A 23,153-nucleotide genomic window follows, 5' to 3' on the forward strand; every position below is an offset into this window, starting at 1 on the left:
ATTCAACACCTTTGTTGCATGGACTCACTCTGTGTGTAACAATAGTGTTTGACCAGATTTTTGAATGACTAACTCATCTCTGTACCCCACACATGCAATTATCTGTAAAGTCCCTCAGTCAAGCAGTGCATTTCAAACACAGATTCTAAATAAATACAATTATTTCAAAAATGCAGACACGAAATATCCCTTTGAGTATGGTGAAGTTATTAATTACACTTTGGATGGTGTATCAATACACTCAGTCACTACAAAGATACAGGTGTCCTTAACTCAGTTGCCGGAGAGGAGGTAAACTACACAGGAATTTCACTTTGAGGCCAATGGTGACTATAAAACAGAGTTTAATGGCTGTGACAGGAGAAAACTGAGGGATGGATCAACAACATTGTAGTTACTCCACAATACTAACCTAACTGAGAGTGAAAAGAAGGAAGCCTGTACAGAATCAAATTACTTTTTTGGGGGTAAAATCAATACAACACATTGCTGAGGACCACTCCATATTTTCAAGCATAGTGGTGGCTGCATCGTGTTATGGGTATGTTTGTAATCATTAAGGACTAGGGAGTTTATCAGGATAAAAAATAAACGGAATGGAGCTAAGCACAGGCAAAATTCTACAGGAAAACCTGGTTCAGTCTGCTTTCCACCAGACACTGGGAAATGAATTCACCTTTCAGTAGGACAATAACCTGAAACACAAGGCCAAATCTACACTGGAGTTGCTTACCAAGAAGACAAGTGAATGTTCCTGAGTGGCCAAGTTAGTTTTGACTTAAATCTACTTAAGAATCTATGGCAAGAACTAAAAATGCTTGTTTAGCAAAGATCAATAACCAATCTGACAGAGCTTGAAGGATTTTGAAAAGAATAAAAGGCAAATGTTGCACAATCCAGGTGTGTTAAGCGCTTAGACTCACAGCTGTAATTGCTGCCAAAGGTGGTTCTATAAAGTATTGACTTAGGGGTGTGAATACTTATGTAAATTATATAGTTCTGTATTTTATTTTCAATACATAAAAGAAATGGGGTAATAAGTGTGTTCTTTTTTTGTAATTCAGGCTATAACACAACAAAATTTGGATTAAGTCAAGGGGTAGGAATAGATTCTGAAAGCACTGTAGTAAAATGTACCAGTGTCTATTGCCTATGATCCAATGAAACTGGCTTGCTGGATAATTAACCATTTTAAAGTTTCTTACATGGTTTCTTGGTGGGGAGGGAAGGTGTGGGTGGACAGATGGGGACTGAGGGGGGGAATGGGTTTGGATTATTTCTGTATGTATTTCTTTGATTGTTTTTGCACCTGTAACCCCCCCCCCCCCCCCCCCCCCCCTCTGAAAAAAATTATATAACTAAATAAAAAGTTGGCTCTGAAAGACTTACTTTATTGCATGTTAACAGAAATACCCATATCAATAGCACAGTCAAACACATTGTAAATAAACAGCAAACCAGACCTTTAGAACATCAACACATTCTCCAATGCTGCCCTCTAGTGAGGACAAGGCATCAGTGGACCATGCACAAATATTACAGTAACAGCAGTGACTTTTCTTCACAATGAAAAGAGGTGGTCGACAAGTGCTGTAATGTCGCAAAAGGAAGAACTGCAAAAGTTAGTTCAGTGGTCAACAAGGGCTGGAATGACACAAAAACAAGTACTACAATGTCAGTTAGCTTTTGGTTAAAATGTCAAATGGACATTCATTTTATTATTTTTTTAGGGCAGTCCAGAATATTCTTACTCTTTGAGTATTTTAGTATGTCTAGAATATTAGAGCATACGCAAGAGGCTCTTTTGCTTTGTTAGAGCAAATTGTTCAATAAAAAAACAAGTAATAAATAAACAAATAAAGAAAGTAGATATTCAAACAAATGCAATACAAGTCAGGTTTCTTATGATGGAATCATAACACACACGGAAAAGGTTAGGCTATGGTAGGGATCAATTACGTATTCTGTGTGTTGATGTGGCATGTAACAGTATTTGCTTGCTTTTTTCTAATGTGTTCATCAGTGTTCATCTACAACTATTCTATATTCTAACATGATACAATCCTCTCAATGAGCACGACAATACATTGCCAGCATTGGTTGGTTAGCTTGGTAAGTGATTAGAGCTGTGAAATCATTCACTTTAAAATACATGAATGTGCAAAACTAGACTAAAAACAATGAACAGAATTATATTATGTAAAGCAAGAAGCATCATATTATGACACGGTAGTGATAAAGGCGTGTATTATTTGGTCTCAAAAAGTGTGATGCCACCAAAGAACAACAAAAGAAGCAATGAAAGTATACCTACATATAATTTTACATTAGCTTCAGTTAGTCCCTAGAATCCTCCAATCCATGCAGTGACAGTGTTAGAAACTAAGACCTTGATTAGTTGATTATTTGAAACTGCTGTATTAGTGTTGGGCTAGAACAAAAGCCTGCATACCCTCCTCAGGATCAGAGATGTAGAACCCCTGTCCTATATGTTCATCCTTCACTTTCTGCATCCATGATAATACTTATAATCAGTCTCGTAGCTTTGCAAACATCCTCAAAATGAATAACATTGGTAACAATTGACATTTTCTTCCCATTTTATATAGCTTAATAATTACTGAGGCAATACAGGTTTGAGTGCCTTCATTTACGGCAAAACAGTTATATGTCATTCATGAGAATTTGTCCTGCCAGTCACCACACCATCTCCTTAGAAAGCTGAATTCCCAATGAACCCCTAGCCCCTATACCCTATACCCCTTGGCATTCCTGTAGATCTGAAAGGATATGAAAGGTTTGAACAGTATGTAGGCCAAATGCTTCACCTTGCCTTTAGGTAGGCTGGGTGGAATTTCCACCACCTATCTAATCGTTTCAGATCTACAGAACTGTCTAGGGCTCGATTTGGAATTCAGATTAAGACCAACACTGTTGCGCATATAATCCGGCCCAAGTGGCTGGAGTGGAGGATGAAGGAGGTTTGGTTTAGGGCTCAGCCGCCTCGATGGGCTCCACCTGTGGGTCAGTGGGGGGAGTGGAGACCTCCTCTACCTGGTCGGAATCGGGTTCAGTGACAACAACGGCCACCTGCTTAAGGAGAGAGGCGGAGAGAGAAAGACTGAGAAAGAGACAGTTATTATATTGACATGTAATGTTTGACATTAGAAGAATCTATTACTCGAACACATCAAGGTAATCAAACCTCAAGAGATGCACAGTAAATGGTAGCTAACAGTGCTAAATGGATAAGCCATTTTAGGCTGGCACTATATGGTAGGCTAACCCCTCCGGGCTAGCTAGGCCCTACCTGAGATGCTGCAGCCTGCACAGCAGGGGGACCTGCCGGGGGGCGAGTCTGGGGGTAGGCTGGGCGCTGAGTTCCACTGGATGACTAGAGAGAGAGCAAGAAAGAGGAAGTTAAAGGGAGAACAAGACATAAACTTGTGATGTTCAGTATCTATATGTAATAGAGGGTTCACCCTGCCATTTTTTTTAATACATGAAGGGTATCATTTTTGTTTTCTTAAAAAAGGCACAATTTGCACTGAAAGAACTCACAAACTTTGAAGTAAAATGTCTTAAAACTTCCCATACAACAAAGTCCTTAAGAAGGTGGCAATTATTTATGCACATATGGGGAATTCAGATCCGACTTCTCTCCACATGTATTCTGACCAGTACGCGTTTTGTGCCCGCAAGGGATGCGTACCCTTATTGTTATAGTTTTCTCCTCTTCCAATATTTAATGGATTGAACAACTGAATGGCAACTTTCAGGATAATCAAACCACTGTATTTTGTATTCCCCAATATATTTTGTCAGTAAAGGCTCTCCAAACCTGTTTTTTTAAGTAGGTAGATCCCTAAATATGTTCCTAACCCTTAATAATGTACAGATCGGATACTTTTTCAATTTACCAATTGGTGCTAAAACTGAGATATGCATAGGCCTATAATTGTATGGCTTTCTTTCATTGATCCCTAATATTCTGATCCCGTTCTCTCAATATATTATAGTGACTGTCAAGAATATTTGAATTAAAGGTGCACCGTATTTAAAGGGATGGCTTTAGATAACTGAAAACCACATTGAATGAAAAGTCCATGAGGAAATCAGTTGGCCAGCAAGTGGGAGGGTTTTCAGCAGTTTAATTAAATGTATTCAGTGTGCATAAGGGAGCCACTCTCAAAGAGCTTGTTGCGCACCTGCGTAAAGTAAGTCTGAATCCCAAATACTGAGAAGCGCAGGAAAGGCAAACATTTCCTAAGTCTGAATTGAGCCCATATAAAATAAATAGATTGAAATACATTTTCACATGCAGCAAACACCATCTGCAGTGTTCTAAATTGTTACAGTTTTTAAAATCGCAATGCCCGGGTAGCGCTGCACATGTTTAGAATGCCCTTTCCCATGTGTTCTGTTATATGTGGGTTCACCTGCATTCCACCACTTGAGGCCAGCACACTGAGGCCAAACAGCATGGCTGTGATGCAGATGATCAGCTCCAGAATAAGGAAGATAACCAGAGTACCTATGATGCCGTCAATCAGGAGCTACAAGAAACCACCCATGCGGGCGAGAGACAGGTGATGAAAGGCATGCGGGATGGACAGTGGTATTGTGGTCCAGAGAGAAATGCTTGATATTACAGTAGCATCAATAAATTCCATACAGCATCAAATGAATGCAATTGCGGGATAAAACACATTGTCCAAAAAGCAAACTATAATGTCAGATCTTATTAATCAATTAATTTAGCAAGATAATACAAACAGATGTCAAACTAGGCCTTTTGAATAGCCAAATAAATCAACCACATGACAGTGAATAAAATGTATAACAACTAATACCTATCTAAACTTACAATTGGGTAAGATGTTATTTAAAACTTTTGCTGCAATACCTTTTCGGGTAATGCTTTGTTATAGTACCTATACGAACAAGGCAGAAATACTGCAACCTACCAAGTGTTAGCATTGACCAGAACATATCTACAATAGTGGTCAACTACTTACTTTACATTTCATTTCGATCAGCCCAGTGCATTTCCTGAAACAATGTTGCTGCAGTAAACAGTAAACACAAAGAAAGACATGTTCCATTTTGAAGAACAATAACACTTTTTCCCTTGAAACTACATTAACCTAGATAAGATACTCATATGGTGTTTCTATTCTATAAACAGAAACTCTTCATATGTTCTTACATATTTTTTTACTTTAAAATATGGCAAAAATACAATAGATGATTGGCTGTATCATCAATTAAAACCTTAATAGTGTCATCAAAAATAGAAATGTCATTTACATTCAATTCTAGATCCCACACAGGTTTCGTACTGTTCTATATGAGGACTAAGTTTGAGCAGTCGTGTTAGCACAGTAGAATATGTGTGTATGCTACCTCCTATGCAGACACAGAATAAAGTGGGTCAAAGACGTTGATGCATGACCCCATTTTGACATAGCTCCCACCATAAATAGTTTAGGCCAAATTGTTCCATTGCAGCCTTTTTACAGTTTAGAACAATGTTGTTAAAATTGGTCAAAGCCTTGCCACAATAATCAAAATCCAAAACTCCTTTGCTGAATTTTTTTTAAAGGTCGTTTTTAATCATTCTAGGTAATACCAAACCCTAAAACACTTATTACATGTTTCATCAATGATTGCTCTAATTTGCTGTTTTGTTTAAACAATAATGACATTTAAACAAGTATTTTTGTTGTGGTACTGATATCTACTACTAATATGTGATGTGGCAGAAAAAGAAAAGCCTGCACACTTAATTGACACATTTAAAGTTGTTGTGGGGTGTTTTTTTTTAGATATTCATATGTTTTTATAAAGTGGTCATAAATCATGTGTAATGGGAGCAATGTTGAAATATAGGCCATTAAACAAATCCACTTGGCGGCCAAAATAAAGGTATGCATGTCTGCCAGTATTTCCTGGTGGAGATTGGAGTGCCTAACTCAAAACAAAAACATATTTGTGTAGATGAAATACTCATGAAAACCATGTAACTGATCCTCTCCGTCATTACTGTATGGTTTGAAGCTGGGTGCTGTGCTGAACCAATTAATCAACTAATGTTTTTAATGCTTATTTTACAGAAAACTTTGCTTTAATCAGATGTACTGTATATAGGCCACACGTTGCTTTTAACTAGCAGCACATAGCAAAGGAAAATATACACTGACTATACCAAACATTAGGAACTGCTTCCTAATATTGACTTACACCCCCCCACCCCCTTTGCCCTCAGAACAACAAAGATTTAAGTGCCTTTGAACGGGGTATGGTAGTAGGTGCCAGGTGCACCGGGTTGTGTCAAGAACTGCAAAGCTGATAGGTATTTAATGCTCAACAGTTTCCCATGTGTATCAAGAAGGGTCAAACACCGAAAAGGACAGGCAGCCAACTTGACACAACTGTGGGAAGAATTGGCGTCAACATGGGCCAGCATCCATGTGGAACGCTTTTGACACCTTGTAGATTGAAAAAGGTGACATCAATGAGGGATTATAGCTTTCACCTGGATTCACCTGGTCAGTCTGTCATGGAAAAACCTTAATGTTCTTAATGTTTTGAACAGTGTATAATATCTTGAGCAGATAAGTGTGCGCAACACAGATTTACGCATTCATCTTTGCTCATTTAAGTTAAGCGTGCTGATCTCATGTCAGAATACCGCCTTGAGTGAAGACATTACACTAATACTTCTAATAGATTTTTTTATATAGGCTATTGTTGGATGCAACAACCCTTTTGCTCTCTATAAAAATTGAAATGTTTTTTCTGAAATCCCGGTTGGAGGATCCCAGAATCAGGAGGGAACAGGCAGGATATCCGGAATCCTCCAACCAGGTGTCTGAAAAACCAGGGAATTTATTAAAGTTCCAGGAATTCTGCAACCCTAGTCCTGAGCAAACATTGTTTCAGAAAATGCATATCAGCAACTGATACAAATCTATTCAAACAACAACGGTAACGATCTTTCAAAACATTTGTCAGAATAAATTAAAGAACTACCTTAAAATTATATGAATTCAGCAAATGAGTTGGGGAATTTTACATTGTGACTCTGATTATATGTATTTTGACCACATGAACTCTCAAGGGGGAGAATGTGTGACATGGTAAGCTACTCAATCAAGATGACCGAGAAGGTTGACTAAACAATGATGACTACATCAAAATTCAGCCTGCACTTCATTGTTTCTTCCTAAAATTATGCAATTCTTTTAGACGCTTTTTTAAATAATGTTATTCAATTTGCAAATGTATGTAAAAAGTTTGGGGTCAATTAAAAATGTTCTTGTTATTGAAAGAAAAGCTTATTTTTTGTCCATTAAGATAACATAAAATTGATCTGAAATACAGTGTAGACATGGTTAATGTTGTAAATGACAATTGTAGCTGAAAACTGCAGATTTTTTTATGGAATATCTACATAGGCTTACAGAGGCCCATAATCAGCAACCATCACTCCTGTGTTCCAATGGCACGTTGTGTTAGCTAATCCAAGTTAATCATTTTAAAAGGCTAATTGATCATTAGAAAACCATTTCGTAATTATGTTAGCACAGCTGAAAACTGTTGTTCTGGTTAAAGAAGCAATATAACTGGCCTTCTTTAGACTAGTTGAGTATCTGGAGCATCAGCATTTGTGGGTTCGATTACAGGCTCAAAATGGACAGAAACAAAGAAGTTTCTTATGAAACTCGTCAGTCTATTCTTGTTCTGAGAAATTAAGGCTATTCCTTGCAAGAAACTGCCAAGAAACTGAAGATCTCGTACAACACTGTGTACTACTCCCTTCACAACTGAGCAAGAGGACAAGTACATTAGAGTGTCTTCTTTGAGAAACAGACGCCTCACAAGTCCTCAACTGGCAGCTTAATTAAATAGTACCCGCAAAACACCAGTCTCAACGTCAACAGTGAAGAGGCAAGACTGGGATGCTGGCCTTGTAGGCAGAGTTCCTCTGTCCAGTGTCTGTGTTCTTTTGCCCATCTTAATCTTTTATTTTTATTGGCCAGTCTGAGATATGGCTTTTTCTTTGCAACTCTGCCTAGAAGGCCAGCATCCAGGAGTTGCCTCGTCACTGTTGACGTTGAGACGGGTTTTGCGGGTACTATTTAATGAAGCTGCCAGTTGAGGACTTGTGAGGCGTCTGTTTCTCAAACTAGACACTCTAATGTACTTGTCCTCTTGCTCAGTTGTGCACCGGGGCCTCCCACTCCTCTTTCTATTCTGGTTAGAGCCAGTTTGCGCTGTTCTGTGAAGGGAGAAGTACACAGCCTTGTGTTAGATCTTCAGTTTCTTGGCAATTTCTTGTATGGAATAGCCTTAATTTCTCAGAACACGAATAGACTGATGAGTTTCAGAAGAAAGGTCTTTGCTTCTTTACATTTTGAGCCTGTAATCAAGCCCACAAATGCTGATGCTCCAGATACTCAACTAGACTCAAGAAGACCAGTTTTATTGCTTCTTTAACCAGAACAGTTTTTAGCTGTGCTAATATAATTACAAAATGGTTTTCTAATGATCAATTAGCCTTTAAATATGATAAAACTTGGATTAGCTAATACATGCCATTGGAACACAGGAGTGATGGTTGCTGATAATGGGCCTCTGTAAGCCAATGTTGATATTCCATTAAAAATCATCAATTTCCAGCTACAATAGTCATTTGCAACATTAACAATGTCTACACTGTATTTCCGATCAATTTTATGTTATTTTAATGGACAAAAAATGTGCTTTTCTTTAAAAAACAAGGACATTTCTAAGTGACCCCAAACCTTTCAACGGTATTGTATGTAATAATTGTTTATACGCAAATTGATGTAATAATTCAAGGTATACTGTTAGAATGACTGGTTACCACGGCATGCAGCTCCAGTCTCCGGCAGTGTTCACAGTGGTAGGAGTCCTGGCGGTAGGGCAGGTGTTTGGACATCAGGCCCAGAGCAGCCGTGGAGAAGGCAGCACTAATCAAGTGCAGCACCAGGGTACATTTCACCTGGGGAGAGAGTACACCACTACACTGAATACGCCCAGATTGACAGAAAATATTATACATTGAAAGTTATTTTTTGGGGGGTTTGTGTGATTTCTTATAAATTGCCTACATCACTCACAAATATCAGTGGTCACACTGCCACAACAGGAGTAAACATACCTCCAAGAATGGTGTGCAGCATTTCGGGATAATGTGTTGTTCGGTACATACTGTTGAAAAATGCAGCAAAAAATGTAACCAGCTGAATGTGCACCAATTGCATTATACCCACCCAAAAGAGAGAAGGCTTCCTGCCCGCGTGGACAAGGACCGACCCAGACAGGATGAGCTGTGGAAGTATACCCATAACAGAATAAGACACATGACTCACAGGTCAGATTACACACCTATACAGAGATTAAAATAACTAATTCAACAAAATAAATGATCTATTCTAGAAAAGCCTGCAGGAGGGTAGCTCTCCAGGAGGAGGGTTGGCCCGATCTGGCCTAAAGACACTCTGCCAATGTAGAGGGCGCTGTTGTAATAGTTGATACTTGGCCAGTAAATTCTGACTGGTACATGTCATCTGGAGTAGGTAGAAGTTGCCCTTACTAACTGATATAGGGCTGGGATTGATTTTATTGCCCTAATGGTTAAGATTAGGATTGGGGGTAGGGACATCTAATTGTAGATCTTTGGTTGTGGTCAGCAATGGCTCACTCACCTGTAAGACAACAATCAAAAGGACAGCGACATCACCAGTGAAGTGGATCTCGTGGAGCTGCAACACAGAGGCGCTCAAGCAGAGGACAAGACACCCGATGATGATCTGGACGGCCTGAGACAATACATTAAGAACTCTCATCAGTACCATTAAAAGGACATTATGTGGTTCGATGGCTCATCTACAGCAAAGTGTTTGGTAACCCCATAGTTGTGTTCAGCAGGACACACCATAGCAAAACATTTTGAAATTCGAAAATGGAATTGGGCCTTCACTATTATGTCCAGAAATCACTCCCTGATTAATTGTTTTCCTGTTTCATTTGGTGCCTACTGAACAAGACCCAGTTATGGGTTTGATTCAGGCTGGGAATATAAGAGTCTCCTAAATGAATATATTATCATTATATTATAAGGTATTGTGATGATGCTTTATTCTACAGTACAGAATTTAAGCTGTTATTGATTCATATCATATCCTTATAGTGTATCACAACCATCTGTATTGATGACTGGAGTATTGGTGTCGCTGAGGGGTCTTTGACCTGGTTTGCTAACTACCTCTCTCAAAGGGTGCAGCATTTAAAGTCAGAACATCTGCTGTCTCAGCCACTGCCTGTCACCAAGGGTGTACCACAAGGCTCGATCCTAGGCGCCACGGTATTCTCAATTTACATCAACAACATAGCTCAGGCAGTAGAAAGCTCTCTCACCCATTTATATGCAGATGATACAGTCTTATACTCAACTGGCCCCTCGCCAGAATTTGTGTTAAAAGCTCTACAACAAAGCTTTCTTAGTGTCCAACAAGCTTTCTCTGCCCTTAACCTTGTTCTGAACACCTCCAAAACAAAGGTCATGTGGATTGGTAAGAAGAATGCCCCTCTCCCCACAGGTGTGATGACTACCTCTGAGGGTTTAGAGCTTGTTTAGAGCTTGAATAAAAGTACTTGGGAGTATGGCTAGAAAGTACACTGTCCTTCTCTCAGCACATATCAAAGCTGCAGACTAAGGTTAAATCTAGACTTGGTTTCCTCTATCGTATTTGCTCCTCTTTCACCCCAGCTGCCAAACTAACCCTGATTCAGATGACCATCCTACCCATGATAGATTACGGAGACGTAATTTATAGATCGGCAGGTAAGGGTGCTCTCAAGCAGCTAGATGTTCTTTACCATTCGGCCACCTATTGTCCTTATAGGACACATCACTGCACTCTATACTCCTCTGTAAACTGGTCATTTCTGTATACCCGTAAGCAAGACCCACTGGTTGTTGCTTATTTATAAAACCCTCTTAGGCCTCACTCCCCCCTATCTGAGAAACCTACTGCAGCCCTCATCCTCCACATACAGCACCCGTTCTTCCAGTCACATTCTGTTAAAGGTCCCCAAAGCATACACATCCCTGGGTCGCTCCTCTTTTCAGTTCGCTGCAACAAACACTCAAACTAGACAGTTTTATCTCAAGCTCTTCATTCAAAGACTCAATCATGGACACTCTTACTGACAGTTGTGGCTGCTTTGTGTGATGTATTGTTGTCTCTCCCTTCTTGCCCTTTGTGCTGTTGTCTATCTCAACAATGTTTGTACCCTGTTTTGTGCGGTTACCATGTTGTGTTGCTACCATGTCGTTGTTATGTTGTGTTGCTACCATGCTGTGTTTTCATGTGTTGCTGCCATGCTATGTTGTCATCTTAGTGTTGTCTTTATGTAGTATTGTGTCGTCTCTCTTGTCCTGATGTGTGTTTTGTCCTATATTTTTATTCCCAGCCCCCATCCCCACAGGAGGGCTTTATTGTCGTTATTGTAAATAATAATTAGTTCTTAACTGACTTGCTAGTTAAATAAAAAAAACAACAACATTTAAATGCCTATGTGAAGACGTCACTCACCCCCAAGGTTTTAGGCTCCACCTTCTGGAAGGAGCCCACTTGTCCTGAGGTGAGATTGCTAGTGGGAGGCAGGGGGTCCTGGCTTTTGAGGCCCATGTTGTCGAGGCTGACAAGGCTTTAGATGCAGAAAAGCTACACAAAATGGCATAGATAAACAGTAATGAACTGAGAAAATGATGGACAAGGCAATGAATGAAAGCTGCAGTAAATTACTAGAGGAGTATACAAAGATGAAAATGGTTATGAGGAGGGGAAAATGTATGTTTTTTGAGGAGCCCAGCAATAATAAAGACAGCTAAAATGAAACTGCAGGAAATCTTTTTGCAGGATAATATGAGGAATTTGGGATACTTCATTGACATTGGTTGTAAACACGCCATCTTTCGTTTGAACAAAAATGCATATGTATTAGTGGGCAAAACCTGCAATTTGTCTTGACAAAGGTTATTATGAACTCTGGGAACAACAGGCAATTACAGGTCATTGTGATCTTGAACATGCAGGCTCTCAATTACATTTAAAAAATAACAAATATATGACGTAAATTATCAAGAACTCTTCGTTAACATAAATCAATATCATGTTTGCATTCCAATTAACTTCAAAATATTTCAGAGGGAGGTAAATTGAGACGTCTGCCGCTGGTGACAAAAGAGCAACATCAGGACCGCAGTCGATTTTGGCAATTCTCCAAACCCTGTACTGCGCCATCATCACACAACTTTAACCCATGTGAGGACGAGCTCATCACCATACTATAGATTATCTTCTTCACAAACATCGAAGATAAAGCTTTAGTCAGAAAACCGATAAATATCTGCAATGTTCTGTGGTCGTCAAATTAGATAAATACGGGTAGGATATTGTAAATGTAACCATACACCTGCTAATTTGGGCTACATAAGACAGGAACGTGCTACGTCATGTCCCAGTTAGTCCATCTCACAAAGCATGCCGCATTAAAGTGTGTATTCTGTCTTACCTCCTCTGGTTCGAACAAGAAAGTTATTCCTTAATTTATTTTCTGATTTATAATGTCGATAAGGCGCGTTCAGCTACTCCTAACGCGTTGGTGTTGATGGGAGCTAAACAAAATAACTAGCGGAGACGCAATGCGTGTGTGCTGTAGGTGGATGGGACGTTTTTCACTGCAGTGAGGCGCGGGATGCGCTGCTGCACCGAACTGCGTGTGCATGTGTGCGCGTGTGTGCTGCGGCACTCTGGAAGAAAGACATGCATGACTCATGCTTTTTTTAAAACTTGCATAGCAATGGAGTAGTTGAGATGAGACCGGTGTAAAATAAAATAACATATATTCACTATTTGCTGCTAGACCAGAGAGATAAAAATCAGAGAGATAAAAACGCCTGTAGTTAATAGTGATCAAACGTATTCCCAAAAACGCAGCACAGGGGCAATGTCCTACATTTTTATCGGACATTTATCCCAAATTTTTATCTGATGCAAGACGACAAGCATCAGGGCGGTTCTATACTCAATGCAGGTATCCTGTATAGTAGCGTGGTTTATGCAATCTAAACTCAAGGACATGTGAAGCTTTACCTAAGGGGGGTTCCTCTGCTCAGAGGCATGCCAGATTTTACAACGCCTGGATATACATTTTATGTATCTGCTAACCACATCATATGTTACAGCAATTCCTGTTTTGCATGTTATTTTGGCTGTGTCCCATATCAGTTTGCAAACAATGTAAAAAATATATAATTGAGTTAATAAAGCCGCATACAAACATGGTCTCTTTTTTGTTTTCTTGAGTAAGGCAGCTCCAAAAGCAGGTGTTTCAGCCTAGCTCAGTGCTTTCTGTGGAGGTGAGGCAAGCCAGCAGAAAATATGGAGCATTGCACCGTGATTGGCTCAGTGTTCTGTCACCCATGGAGACACTACGTCAGCACCAAGTCTAAGGGTAGACCTAAACAATTCTAGCCCCTGGGGTGCTGCCGTAGAGTTACATTAGAAGTGCCCATCCAAGAAGGCTCAAGGTCATTGGCCACAGATAAAATGACATCAAATCACATTATATGTACAGTAGCTTTGATTGGACTGATCATGTCAACATCATACTTTCAAAATCTTAGCTAGCAGTCATCATCATAAATCAAGTCGACAATCTACTGGCAAATCCTTTTTAATCCTTGTCATATGAAGAGAAATAATGAAGAGAAATTATAGATAAAATGTTTCGGTGCTCATCGGCCATTGGACATAAACATTACACAACAAATTCAACAATGAGTGGTTTGAAAGGAATCCGTGGCTAACTGCAAGCATTGCAAAGCGATCATTAGCCTGCTATTCAGTGGAGTGGCTGTGTGGTCCCAAGTCTAAGATTAAGGGTCTCTTCTCCTAGTTTAAAATTATAAACATTCAACATTGACCATGCTGTCAATTAAGTATGATTTGTGCCATGCTCAAAAGAACTGTTAACTCGGAACTGCAAAATCTGACTTTAGTGAGTTCAAGACAACTGGGAACTTGGGAAAAAACGAGCTACTACTGGGAAAATACATTTAAGTACGTTTAAGTTTCTAGAGCTACGACCTGAAGATCACTGACATCATAACGATTCAACCCTTTTTCTTCTTTGAGTTCCCAGTTGTCTTGAAAGCACCATAAATCCAGAGAATGGCAGACTTTGATGACAAAGTTTGATGACAAAATTTGCCCACGAAGGAATGTCGCTCCACCTTCCTGTTCAAGTGTGCACAGCACAACAAGGAAAGTCCAAAAATGTATTGTATGCTGCTGCATAAATGATGTAATATGCCAAGGAGATATGTATACTGTAGCTAAGAAAGTAATACTAAGTATATGTTGTGTAGTAAGCTGTTAGTAAGCCTTGTGCCTCACCCTAAGAATTTGGTCTATTTTCACCCCTTAATTCCACCTACTGTTCTGACTTGTTGGTGCACATGTAGCCTATAACCTGTTTCTGAGAAAAATAATCATTGAATATTGTAAGAGCCTTCATTGTTTGCTTATATGCCCCCTTTATTTATCCTACAGTTCTGCTTTGGTGTACAGGGAGAACACTGTAAGAACGGCCCATGTTCTGAAATCTGTCGCTATACATTTCAAATGTGCTGAACAAATAATTATATTGACTACGTCTATCCTAGCTTGCTCATTAATGTCTTACACTTGGAACAAACCAACAGCGTCATGGCACAAAATAGTATGTATTCATCTGGATATGTATGCAGCCAAAGTTCAACATTCACCTTCCGCTACCATTTCGGTCAAGCCATCTAGGCATACAGTTTGAAGCATACAGTTTGATGCATATGTTCGATAAATCCAATGTATGCACCACACCGAAAGCTCTGCAACTGCCTCTACAACGCAATGCTGCAAGGCAAACAGTGTTTCATTGGAAATTAATGTAATTCTGGTGTACTAAAATGCAATGACGCTGTCGGTGTGATCAAAGTGTTACGGATTACGGACTGCCTCTTATACGCTTGTCGTCCCTTTATGCCATAGTTTGTACTTCTCAATTGTCAGTAGAAACCACATTTTTTTAAGCAAGTCAGCCATATCAGCTATGTTTTTTTAAAAGGCAGTAAATGAGGCTGAATGAACTGTTTTGCTGCCAGATAAGGCTCCGCTGATAGACAGGTGTAGTAGTGGTAAGGTGTTGGGATTGCTGTTGGGGCTCTGCTGTTGGGAGAGCTTTATGTAGGGCTCCCGGGTCGCGCAGCGGTCTCAGGCACTACATCTCAGTGCAAGAGGTGTCACTACAGTCCCTGGTTCGAATCCAGGCTGTATCACATCTGGCCGTGCTTGGGTGGAGCAAAATTGACCCAGCATTGTCTGGGGTAGGCCGTCATTGTAAATAAGAATTTGTTCTTAACTGACTTGCCTAGTTAAAATACAAATGTAGGCCCTAACAATTGTGGGCAACGTTATAGTGCAATTTTAGTGTTGTGTAAGTGGCTTTGCTGGCATGCATCCCACACACACAAAAAAAATCCCCCCCCACCAAAACAGATGTCTGCCCGCTTCCCTTTTTAGTTGAATTCTCCTGCACTTTCTCTCTCCTCATTAATACATCTCCAACAGCATCCTGTAGAGGTGTGCTAGGCATGGACAATCTAAATATTTTGCGACACTGCATTTGGTAAAGTGGGCACTGTTTATCACCGGGCGACATCAGCACTCACCTAAATAGCCCTCATGCCACTGGGTGAGAGAAGTTTCGATGTTTTTAGGCAGAACAATTTTTTATTTTTTAACATTTTGTTGTCATTATTGTGATAGGCTCATGTTTTACAGGTATAGAGTACCCTCACTATTTATTTTGCCGGGATGCTATACCGGACCGTACCGCTTTATATTCACTGCTTGTAGTGTATGTACAGTAAAGTGCTACCCCCTTCAGTAACAGAACTGGCCTTGCAAAATTCAAATTAATTGGGCATTAGAGAGGCCCAAACTTTGTTCTTTGGAGCTGGTTTTCCTTATCCTTAAAGGCAGATTAATCATGTAGGCCACTAGCAACCATGCACAAAACATTAAACTGAACAAAAATATAAATGCAACATGCAACGATTTCAATGATTTTACTGAGTTACGGTTCATATAAGCAAATGAGTCAATTTAAACAAATTCATTACGCCCTAATCTATGGATTTCATATGACTGTGCAGGGGCACGTGGTCCTACCCACTTGGGAGCCAGGCCCACCCACTGGGGAGCCAGGCGCAGCCAATCAGAATGACTTTTTCCCCTCAAAAGGGTTTTATTACAGACAGAAATACTCCTCAGTTTCATCAGCCATCCGGATGGCTGGTCTCAGACAATCCCGCAGGTGAAGAAGCTGGATGTGGAGGTCCTGGGCTGGCGTGGTTACACATGGTCTGCGGTCCTGAGGCCGGTTGGACGTACTGCCAAATTCTCCAAAATGACGTTGGAGGCAGCTTATGGTAGAGAAATAAACATTAAATTATCTGGAAACGGCTCTGGTGGACATTCGTGCAGTCAGCATGCCAATTGCACGCTCCCTCAAAACTTCAGACACGTGTGGCATTGTGTTGTGTGACATAACTGCACATTTTAGAGTGGCCTTTTATTTTCCCCAGCACAAGGTGCACCTGTGATAATGATCATGCTGTTTAATTAACTTCTTGATATGCCACACATATCAGGTGGATAGATTATCTTGGCAAATGGGAAATGCTCACTAACAGAGATGTAAACAAATGTGTTTACAGAATTTGAGAGAAAGAAGCTTTTTGTGCGTATGGAACATTTCTGGGATCCTTTATTTCAGCTCATGAAACATGGGACCAACACTTTATACATGTTGCGTTTATATTATTGTTCAGTATATAACCTAAGTAAACTGGCATTACACTGTCTCACAGGGCATTTTCCAAAGGGGTCTAATATGAGAGGTTTGCAGCAGCTCTGTATGATTACGGAGTAGAGTGAAAGAGATTCATAGCCAAAGGCTCGAACCTACTAGTCTGGCTAACACCCAATCTCAAAGTCCTCCTGACTTCAGTGTCCAGAAAGGCTGCTTTGATGTTGTTGAAACAATGTGTTGATAATGAAGAAGACTGTGCTTTTACTGGATGGTTCTCCTAAGTGTCTCTCTCACTCAAACACACAGGCAGAGTTAAACACAGCCCCTGAGTGCCACCCCCTGCCATTACGACAGGTCTCAACTACCCAGGAAAAAAACGAACATTTGAGAGAACCAATCAAATGTTGCATTGACAAACAGCCTCCTGTCCAGACCAGTGAGTCACTGCTCTTTCTCGCTGTGTGGTCATGTGGGTCACGTCAGCTGGGCTACGAACCTACAGGCACAACCAACAAACAGATGAGCGGGTGCACTTACACATAAAAGGTATGGACAATGTAGGCGTGCATTCTCAAAGCCTGAGGATGGCAGGTTGAGGATCACTGACCAGGTCTCCCTTCTCAATACAATCTAGTAAAAGCAAAACTGATATTCTATCTGCCCCAAAATTATTTTTGTAGATCATAAAAGATGGGTGTGTGGTCAGTGGTGAGAGCTTATGATGAGGTGGGAAAATCCAGACCCCGGTGCGTGTGTGTGTTCTCATCATTTCTGGACCAATGTAATGCATGAATTATATTAACAAAATTAACTAGAAAATGAATATAGTTGCTTAAAAACACACATTTCATTATATTTTAGCACTGCAGTGGTAGTGTTTCTGTTTTAAGGCGTATGCTCCTACTGTAGACATACTGCCTAGTAGCCAAGATAACTTGTAGAATGTGAAACTCAATGCGTTCACTCCTGACCATTTGTTTTCAAGTGTATCTCCACAAAAATAGTGGGCCGACAAGGCCACACACAGAGCAGAGATAATCAGACAGCAATAGATAATTGAAGTACACAAAAGGGCCACTAGATGTCACATTGACAGAGATAAAAACAAAAGTAGATCGTATAAATCAAATTATAGATGTATCTCTACCAAAAAACACATGTTAAATGTAGTGTTAGTACAAGGAACCTATACTCTCAAGAAGCAAACAATAACCGTACAATTTTAAAAACAGACACAACAATATGCAACACTAGAAACATTGCACCAGGAGAAAAAAAATAGATGTCAGTAAAGGGCAGGTTTCCATGACACAGATTAAGCCGAGAAATATTAGACCGAGTAGGTGGAAGTAGTTCCAAAGCCATAGTGAGGCAAACTATTCTCAAACTCGGCACTAATATTATGACATTCTCATCCTAATTTAGTTTTATTGTGGCAATGGAACCTTTGGGCCAGCATACAGTGCATTCGGAAAGTATTCAGACTCCTTGACCTTTTCCACATTTTGTTATGTTACAGCCTTATTCTAAAATTGAGTAAATTACAAAAAAATCTTATCAATCTACATACAATCCCCTATAATGAATACTTATTTACATAAGTATTCAGACACTTTGCTTTGAGACTCGAAATTGAGCTCAGGATCATACTGTTTCCATTGATCATCCTTGAGATGTTTCCTCAACTTGATTGGAGTCCACCTGTGGTAAATTCAGTTGGTTGGGCATGGTTTGGAAAGGAACACACCTGTCTAATATAACGTCCCACAGTTGACAGTGCATGTAAAAACTAAGCCATGAGGTCAAAGGAATTGTCCGTAGAGCTCTAAAACAGGACTGTGTCGAGGCACAGATCTGGGGAAGGGTACCAAAACATTTCTGCAGCATTGAAGGTCCCCAAGAACACAGTGGCCTCCATCTTTCTTAATTGGAAGAAGTTTGGAAGCATCAAGACTCTTCCTAGAACTGAGCAATCTGGGGAAAAGGGCCTTGGTCAGGGAGGTGACCAAGAATCTGATGGTCACTCTGACAGAGCTCTAGAGTTCCTCTGTGGAGATGGGAGAACCTTCCAGATGGACAAGCATCTCTGCAGCACTCCACTAATTAGGTCTTTATGGTATAGTGGCCATACGGAAGCCACTACTCAGTAAAAGGCACATGACAGCCCCCTTGGAGATTATCAGAAGACACCTACAGACTCTCAAACCATGAGAAACAAGATTCTCTGTTCTGATGAAACTAAGATGGAACTCTTTGGCCTGAATGCCAAGTCTGGAGGGAACCTGGCACCATCTGTTACAGGAATTAAATTCCTCTGTTTTAATACCCAATTAAAATCAAACAATCTGTCAATTCATAAGAATTTGCATGACCGTTATTTGTATAAAATGGACAGAGCCCAGTCTTAAAGTCAACCAGCAGCGTTTATTCACGAGTACTGCTCATGATACATTTTACCACAGATTATAAACTGAAAATGACGTCAGCGTTTTCTAAATGTTCCGTCTCTTCTTGACACTGGTAGAAAGGCTCTATAGTTCTCAAGCCTTCCCACCTCGCCTAGAGCCAAGGTCAGCCTGTGTAGATAAGCATTCTAGCCAGTCTGGTGATGTAGTTAATTCAGTTCTACCAAGGAACAGACAGTCATTGTTCTAATTCTTGATTATATTTACACACATTATATTCAGTACTAGGATTAAAAAGAAAATTCATACATATACAGTTACATAATAGTATTCTGATTAGTCAGTCGTGATTGAAATGTATACATAGTCATAATTTATAAAAAATTCCCTTAACACCATACCTACGGTGAAGCATGGTGGTGTCAGCATCATGCTGTGGGGATGTTTTTCAGTGGCAGGGACTAGGAGACTAGTCAGGATTGAGGGAAAGATGAGCAGAGCAAAGTACAGACATGTCTTTGATAAAAACCTGCTCCAGAGCGCTCAGGACCTCATACTGGGGCGAAGGTTCACCTTCCAACAGGACAACGACCCTAAGCACACAGCCAAAACAACACAGGAGTGGCTTTGGGACGAGTCTCTGAATGTCCTTGAGTGGCCCAGCCAGAGCCCAGACTCGAACCCTATTGAACATCTCTGGAGAGACCTGAAAATAACTGTGCAGCAACACTCCCCATCCAACCTGACAGAGTTTGAGAGGATCTGCAGAGAAGAATGGGAGAAGCTCCCCAAATACAGTTGTGCCAAGCTTGTAGTGTCATACCCAAGAAGACTCAAGGCTGTAATCGCTGCCAAAGGTTCTTCAACAAAGTACTGAGTAAAGGGTCTGAATATTTATGTGATATTTCCATTTTTTTATGTATATAAATTAGAAAACTTTTTATTTTATTTTTTTAAAACGTTTTTTCTTTTTCATTATGGGTTATTGTGTGTAGATTGATATGGGGAAAAAACAAACAAGTTAATACATTTTAGAATAAGGCTGTAACCTAACCAAATGTGAAATACTGAATGTCTGAATACTTTTTGAAGGCACTGTATATTGTAGAGAATTCAGGGCGTAGCTTCTACTCAAACTCGGATCCAGTGACTGTCATTCCAACACTGTACGCAAAAAGGTTTGGAACACACACGGCAAGCCAACCCCTACTAACATACCCACTATTCACTTACATTTTCAATGTTAGAAAATCATTTTGAAGATGGATTGATGACCACAGGCCTTTGAATGACATCTACATGTATTATTTTTTTCTATATTATTATTATAAGGTCTCTAATAATACTCAAACACTCATGTTAACATGTATTCACACTTCTTAAATCTTTATCATACCATTTTCATTTTCTTACTCCCCATCAGGTCATCTCAGATTAAATAAGTGTGGGTCTTTGGACTGTTTCATGCATAGAGCAGGTAGGCTCTAAAAAGCATAATGTCATAGGGAACATTCTGTAATGAGACAACTAATGTCATCCCAATAATGCTGAAATGGGTCACTGCTCACCTGTGTTGGTGGTTGTCCTACTGTAATGATGATGATTACTTTAAGAAACAACAATGAAACTTAAGAATGGGAAGCATAGGAATAGAGCACATAGAACATATATCCCGCTTTTTAGAGTTGCTTTCAACACGAATGACACATGGCTGTGACTTTGGTCAGTTCACCCAAAAAGTTCCATATTGCAACTTTAAGAGTCCTTGTTTCCATATGTTTTTGTCAAAAAACAAAAGAATGTGTAAATGTTTCATTGTTTGAACGGGGGGATATGTTTGGAACTACTGGCCAGGCAGTTTCTATGCCCTGAGAGGCTGACGCTGGTCATGTTCACAGCACTCTGTGCCCATATCATGAGAAGTTTGCACGTCCTTGTTGAGCCCCATTGTCCTGAAAATGTTGGAATTACTATTTCGCAAAACCGTGGATTTCCATACTCCATAATGCAATCCACCATTTGCATGATGACAGCCCCCGTCAGATGGGTGGCAATCAACTCGTATTCCTCAGCGTGGCAGTCCGACAACTTTTTGTGTTCTCTCCGATTGTTGTTGCTGAAGTTCCAGAGGTCTACGGTGACCACTTCTGACAAAATGTCAGGGCCAAGTCGACCTTTCCACAAAAGATTGGGACAGTTCTCTGCTACACGGAGCCGTTTAAACTGTCTTCGTCGCAGGTCGAGAGGTTTGACTGTGAACACCTTGCTCAGTTGCATCAAACAGGGTTGCCCTGGCTGGCTGCAAGTAAATAGGTCAAAAGATTTTTGGAGATTAGTGGCCTCAACGGTGGCCTCTGACAATACCTTGCCATGGTCAATGATTTACAGAATCTTCATGTTTACAGCTTGTTTTACCTCAGAGCTCATTCTAGTCTCATTGACCTCCACTGCCTCAACACCTCTGTGAAGATATAACCCAACTGTATAGTAAAGTAGAGGTAGCCATAGTAAAACTGAGCACAGAATTAGAATGACTGATTGTCTGTACTGTAGGTGTGTATTACCTGGCATTCTCAGTAGCTGTACGGTTGCTGCCTGTACCCTTGCTCTTAGTATCAAAACAGATACACACTTAAGAAAAGCCTACCCTTACCCTACAAAATAACATACCTACCATAAGCATCACTTTTCAAAAATACCTTTGGATGACAGATTGATAACCACAGGTCTTTGAGTGACATCAACCTTCATTTATTTTCTGTTAATTAGGGTACTAATATTACTCAAACACACGTTATTAAATCAACCAACAGGACTTGGCACTTCAATAACTATACCTTTTTCGATTTGTTCCCTCCCATGGTTGACCACCTTAAGTTGAAAATGTTACTGGAACGTTACATTCAGAGAACAATGGTAGTAGGTAACATGTCATAATGCATGATGTCAGTTATTCCAGGGTGGAACGTTCTAAATGATCCACATGTTCTGAATGGATTTCTATAATAAGTTAGCAGAGGTCTTAAATGATACGGCTACGGAACACACGGCTAGCATTAATGGGATGTTTAAAATCGACTTGTGTGTTTGATCTCCACCGATTATTGTATACCATTAATAAAATATATATATATATATATATATATATATATATATATATATATATATATATATATATATATATATATATATAAACATTACACTACATACAGTTCCATGCCTCAATCCAAAAGTCATATCAGGAAGGAATTACAATGTATTATGGCTAACATCTTGTGGCCAGAACAGGACACAACAGTTAACCATACATCATTGTGAAATAAAATGGCTCTCATAAATACACTGAAGAGTTCATTTATTAACCCATTGAAATCATTTATGATTTACCCATTCCCAGGATAAATAAGAAAATGCTTTAACAGGAATCTACAAACATATTTTCCACAAGTCAACAATGACACTGTCGGAATACTCTTAAGAGAATACTCTTCAGTAAAAGATGCAAGTCAACAATGACACTGTCGGAATACTCTTAAGAGAATACTCTTCAGTAAAAGATGCAAGTCAACAATGACACTGTCGGAATACTCTGAAGAGAATACTCTTCAGTAAAAGATGCAGGTCTTCTCGTACCCTATCTTACATTTGGTGGCAGCTGTGGGATGAACGTTAATGTCCAGGTGGAACGATAAGAGGGGAAGGTGAACATTCTATAAGGAAAGGCACTCCTGGTGGGGTTGACATAAGTCCACATAATCACAGGCACATAGAAAGTTAAACATGACAAGCAGG

At 39.9% G+C, this 23,153-nt stretch overlaps 1 protein-coding gene across 5 annotated transcripts; it reads right to left on the reverse strand.

Moving 5' to 3' along the window:
- Positions 1-1,370: 1,370 nt before the first annotated feature.
- LOC110488232 lies at positions 1,371-12,807 on the reverse strand. Of its 5 annotated transcripts, none has more exons than XM_021560370.2 (9): positions 12,613-12,806; positions 11,631-11,762; positions 9,738-9,851; positions 9,303-9,359; positions 8,894-9,031; positions 5,019-5,066; positions 4,440-4,556; positions 3,311-3,394; positions 1,371-3,093 (listed from the first exon to the last, which is right to left on the reverse strand). In XM_021560370.2, exons 2-9 carry the CDS (start codon positions 11,724-11,726, stop codon positions 2,989-2,991), a joined length of 759 nt encoding a protein of 252 aa, XP_021416045.1. In that variant the 5' UTR covers positions 11,727-11,762; positions 12,613-12,806; the 3' UTR covers positions 1,371-2,988. The 5 variants fall into 5 exon arrangements, with proteins under 5 accessions (XP_021416045.1, XP_021416046.1, XP_021416047.1 ...); XM_021560371.2 differs by having other exon boundaries at positions 1,371-3,090; positions 12,613-12,802; XM_021560374.2 differs by having other exon boundaries at positions 2,993-3,121; positions 12,613-12,807.
- Positions 12,808-23,153: the final 10,346 nt, after the last annotated feature.

This window comes from Oncorhynchus mykiss, chromosome 32, assembly GCF_013265735.2.
Source record: "Oncorhynchus mykiss isolate Arlee chromosome 32, USDA_OmykA_1.1, whole genome shotgun sequence".
In the NCBI taxonomy this organism is placed as follows: domain Eukaryota; kingdom Metazoa; phylum Chordata; class Actinopteri; order Salmoniformes; family Salmonidae; genus Oncorhynchus; species Oncorhynchus mykiss.

Excerpts from the sequence above, each read along its gene's own strand:
- LOC110488232 (XM_021560370.2), bottom strand. The coding sequence starts at position 11,726 with ATGGGCCTCAAAAGCCAGGACCCCCTGCCTCCCACTAGCAATCTCACC. Across the intron at positions 9,032-9,302 it reads GGAAGCCTTCTCTCTTTTGG|GTGAAATGTACCCTGGTGCT; the intron begins GTGGGTATAATG and ends CTCTCTCCCCAG. Across the intron at positions 4,557-5,018 it reads TGATCGAAATGAAATGTAAA|CTCCTGATTGACGGCATCAT; the intron begins GTAAGTAGTTGA and ends GGTTTCTTGTAG.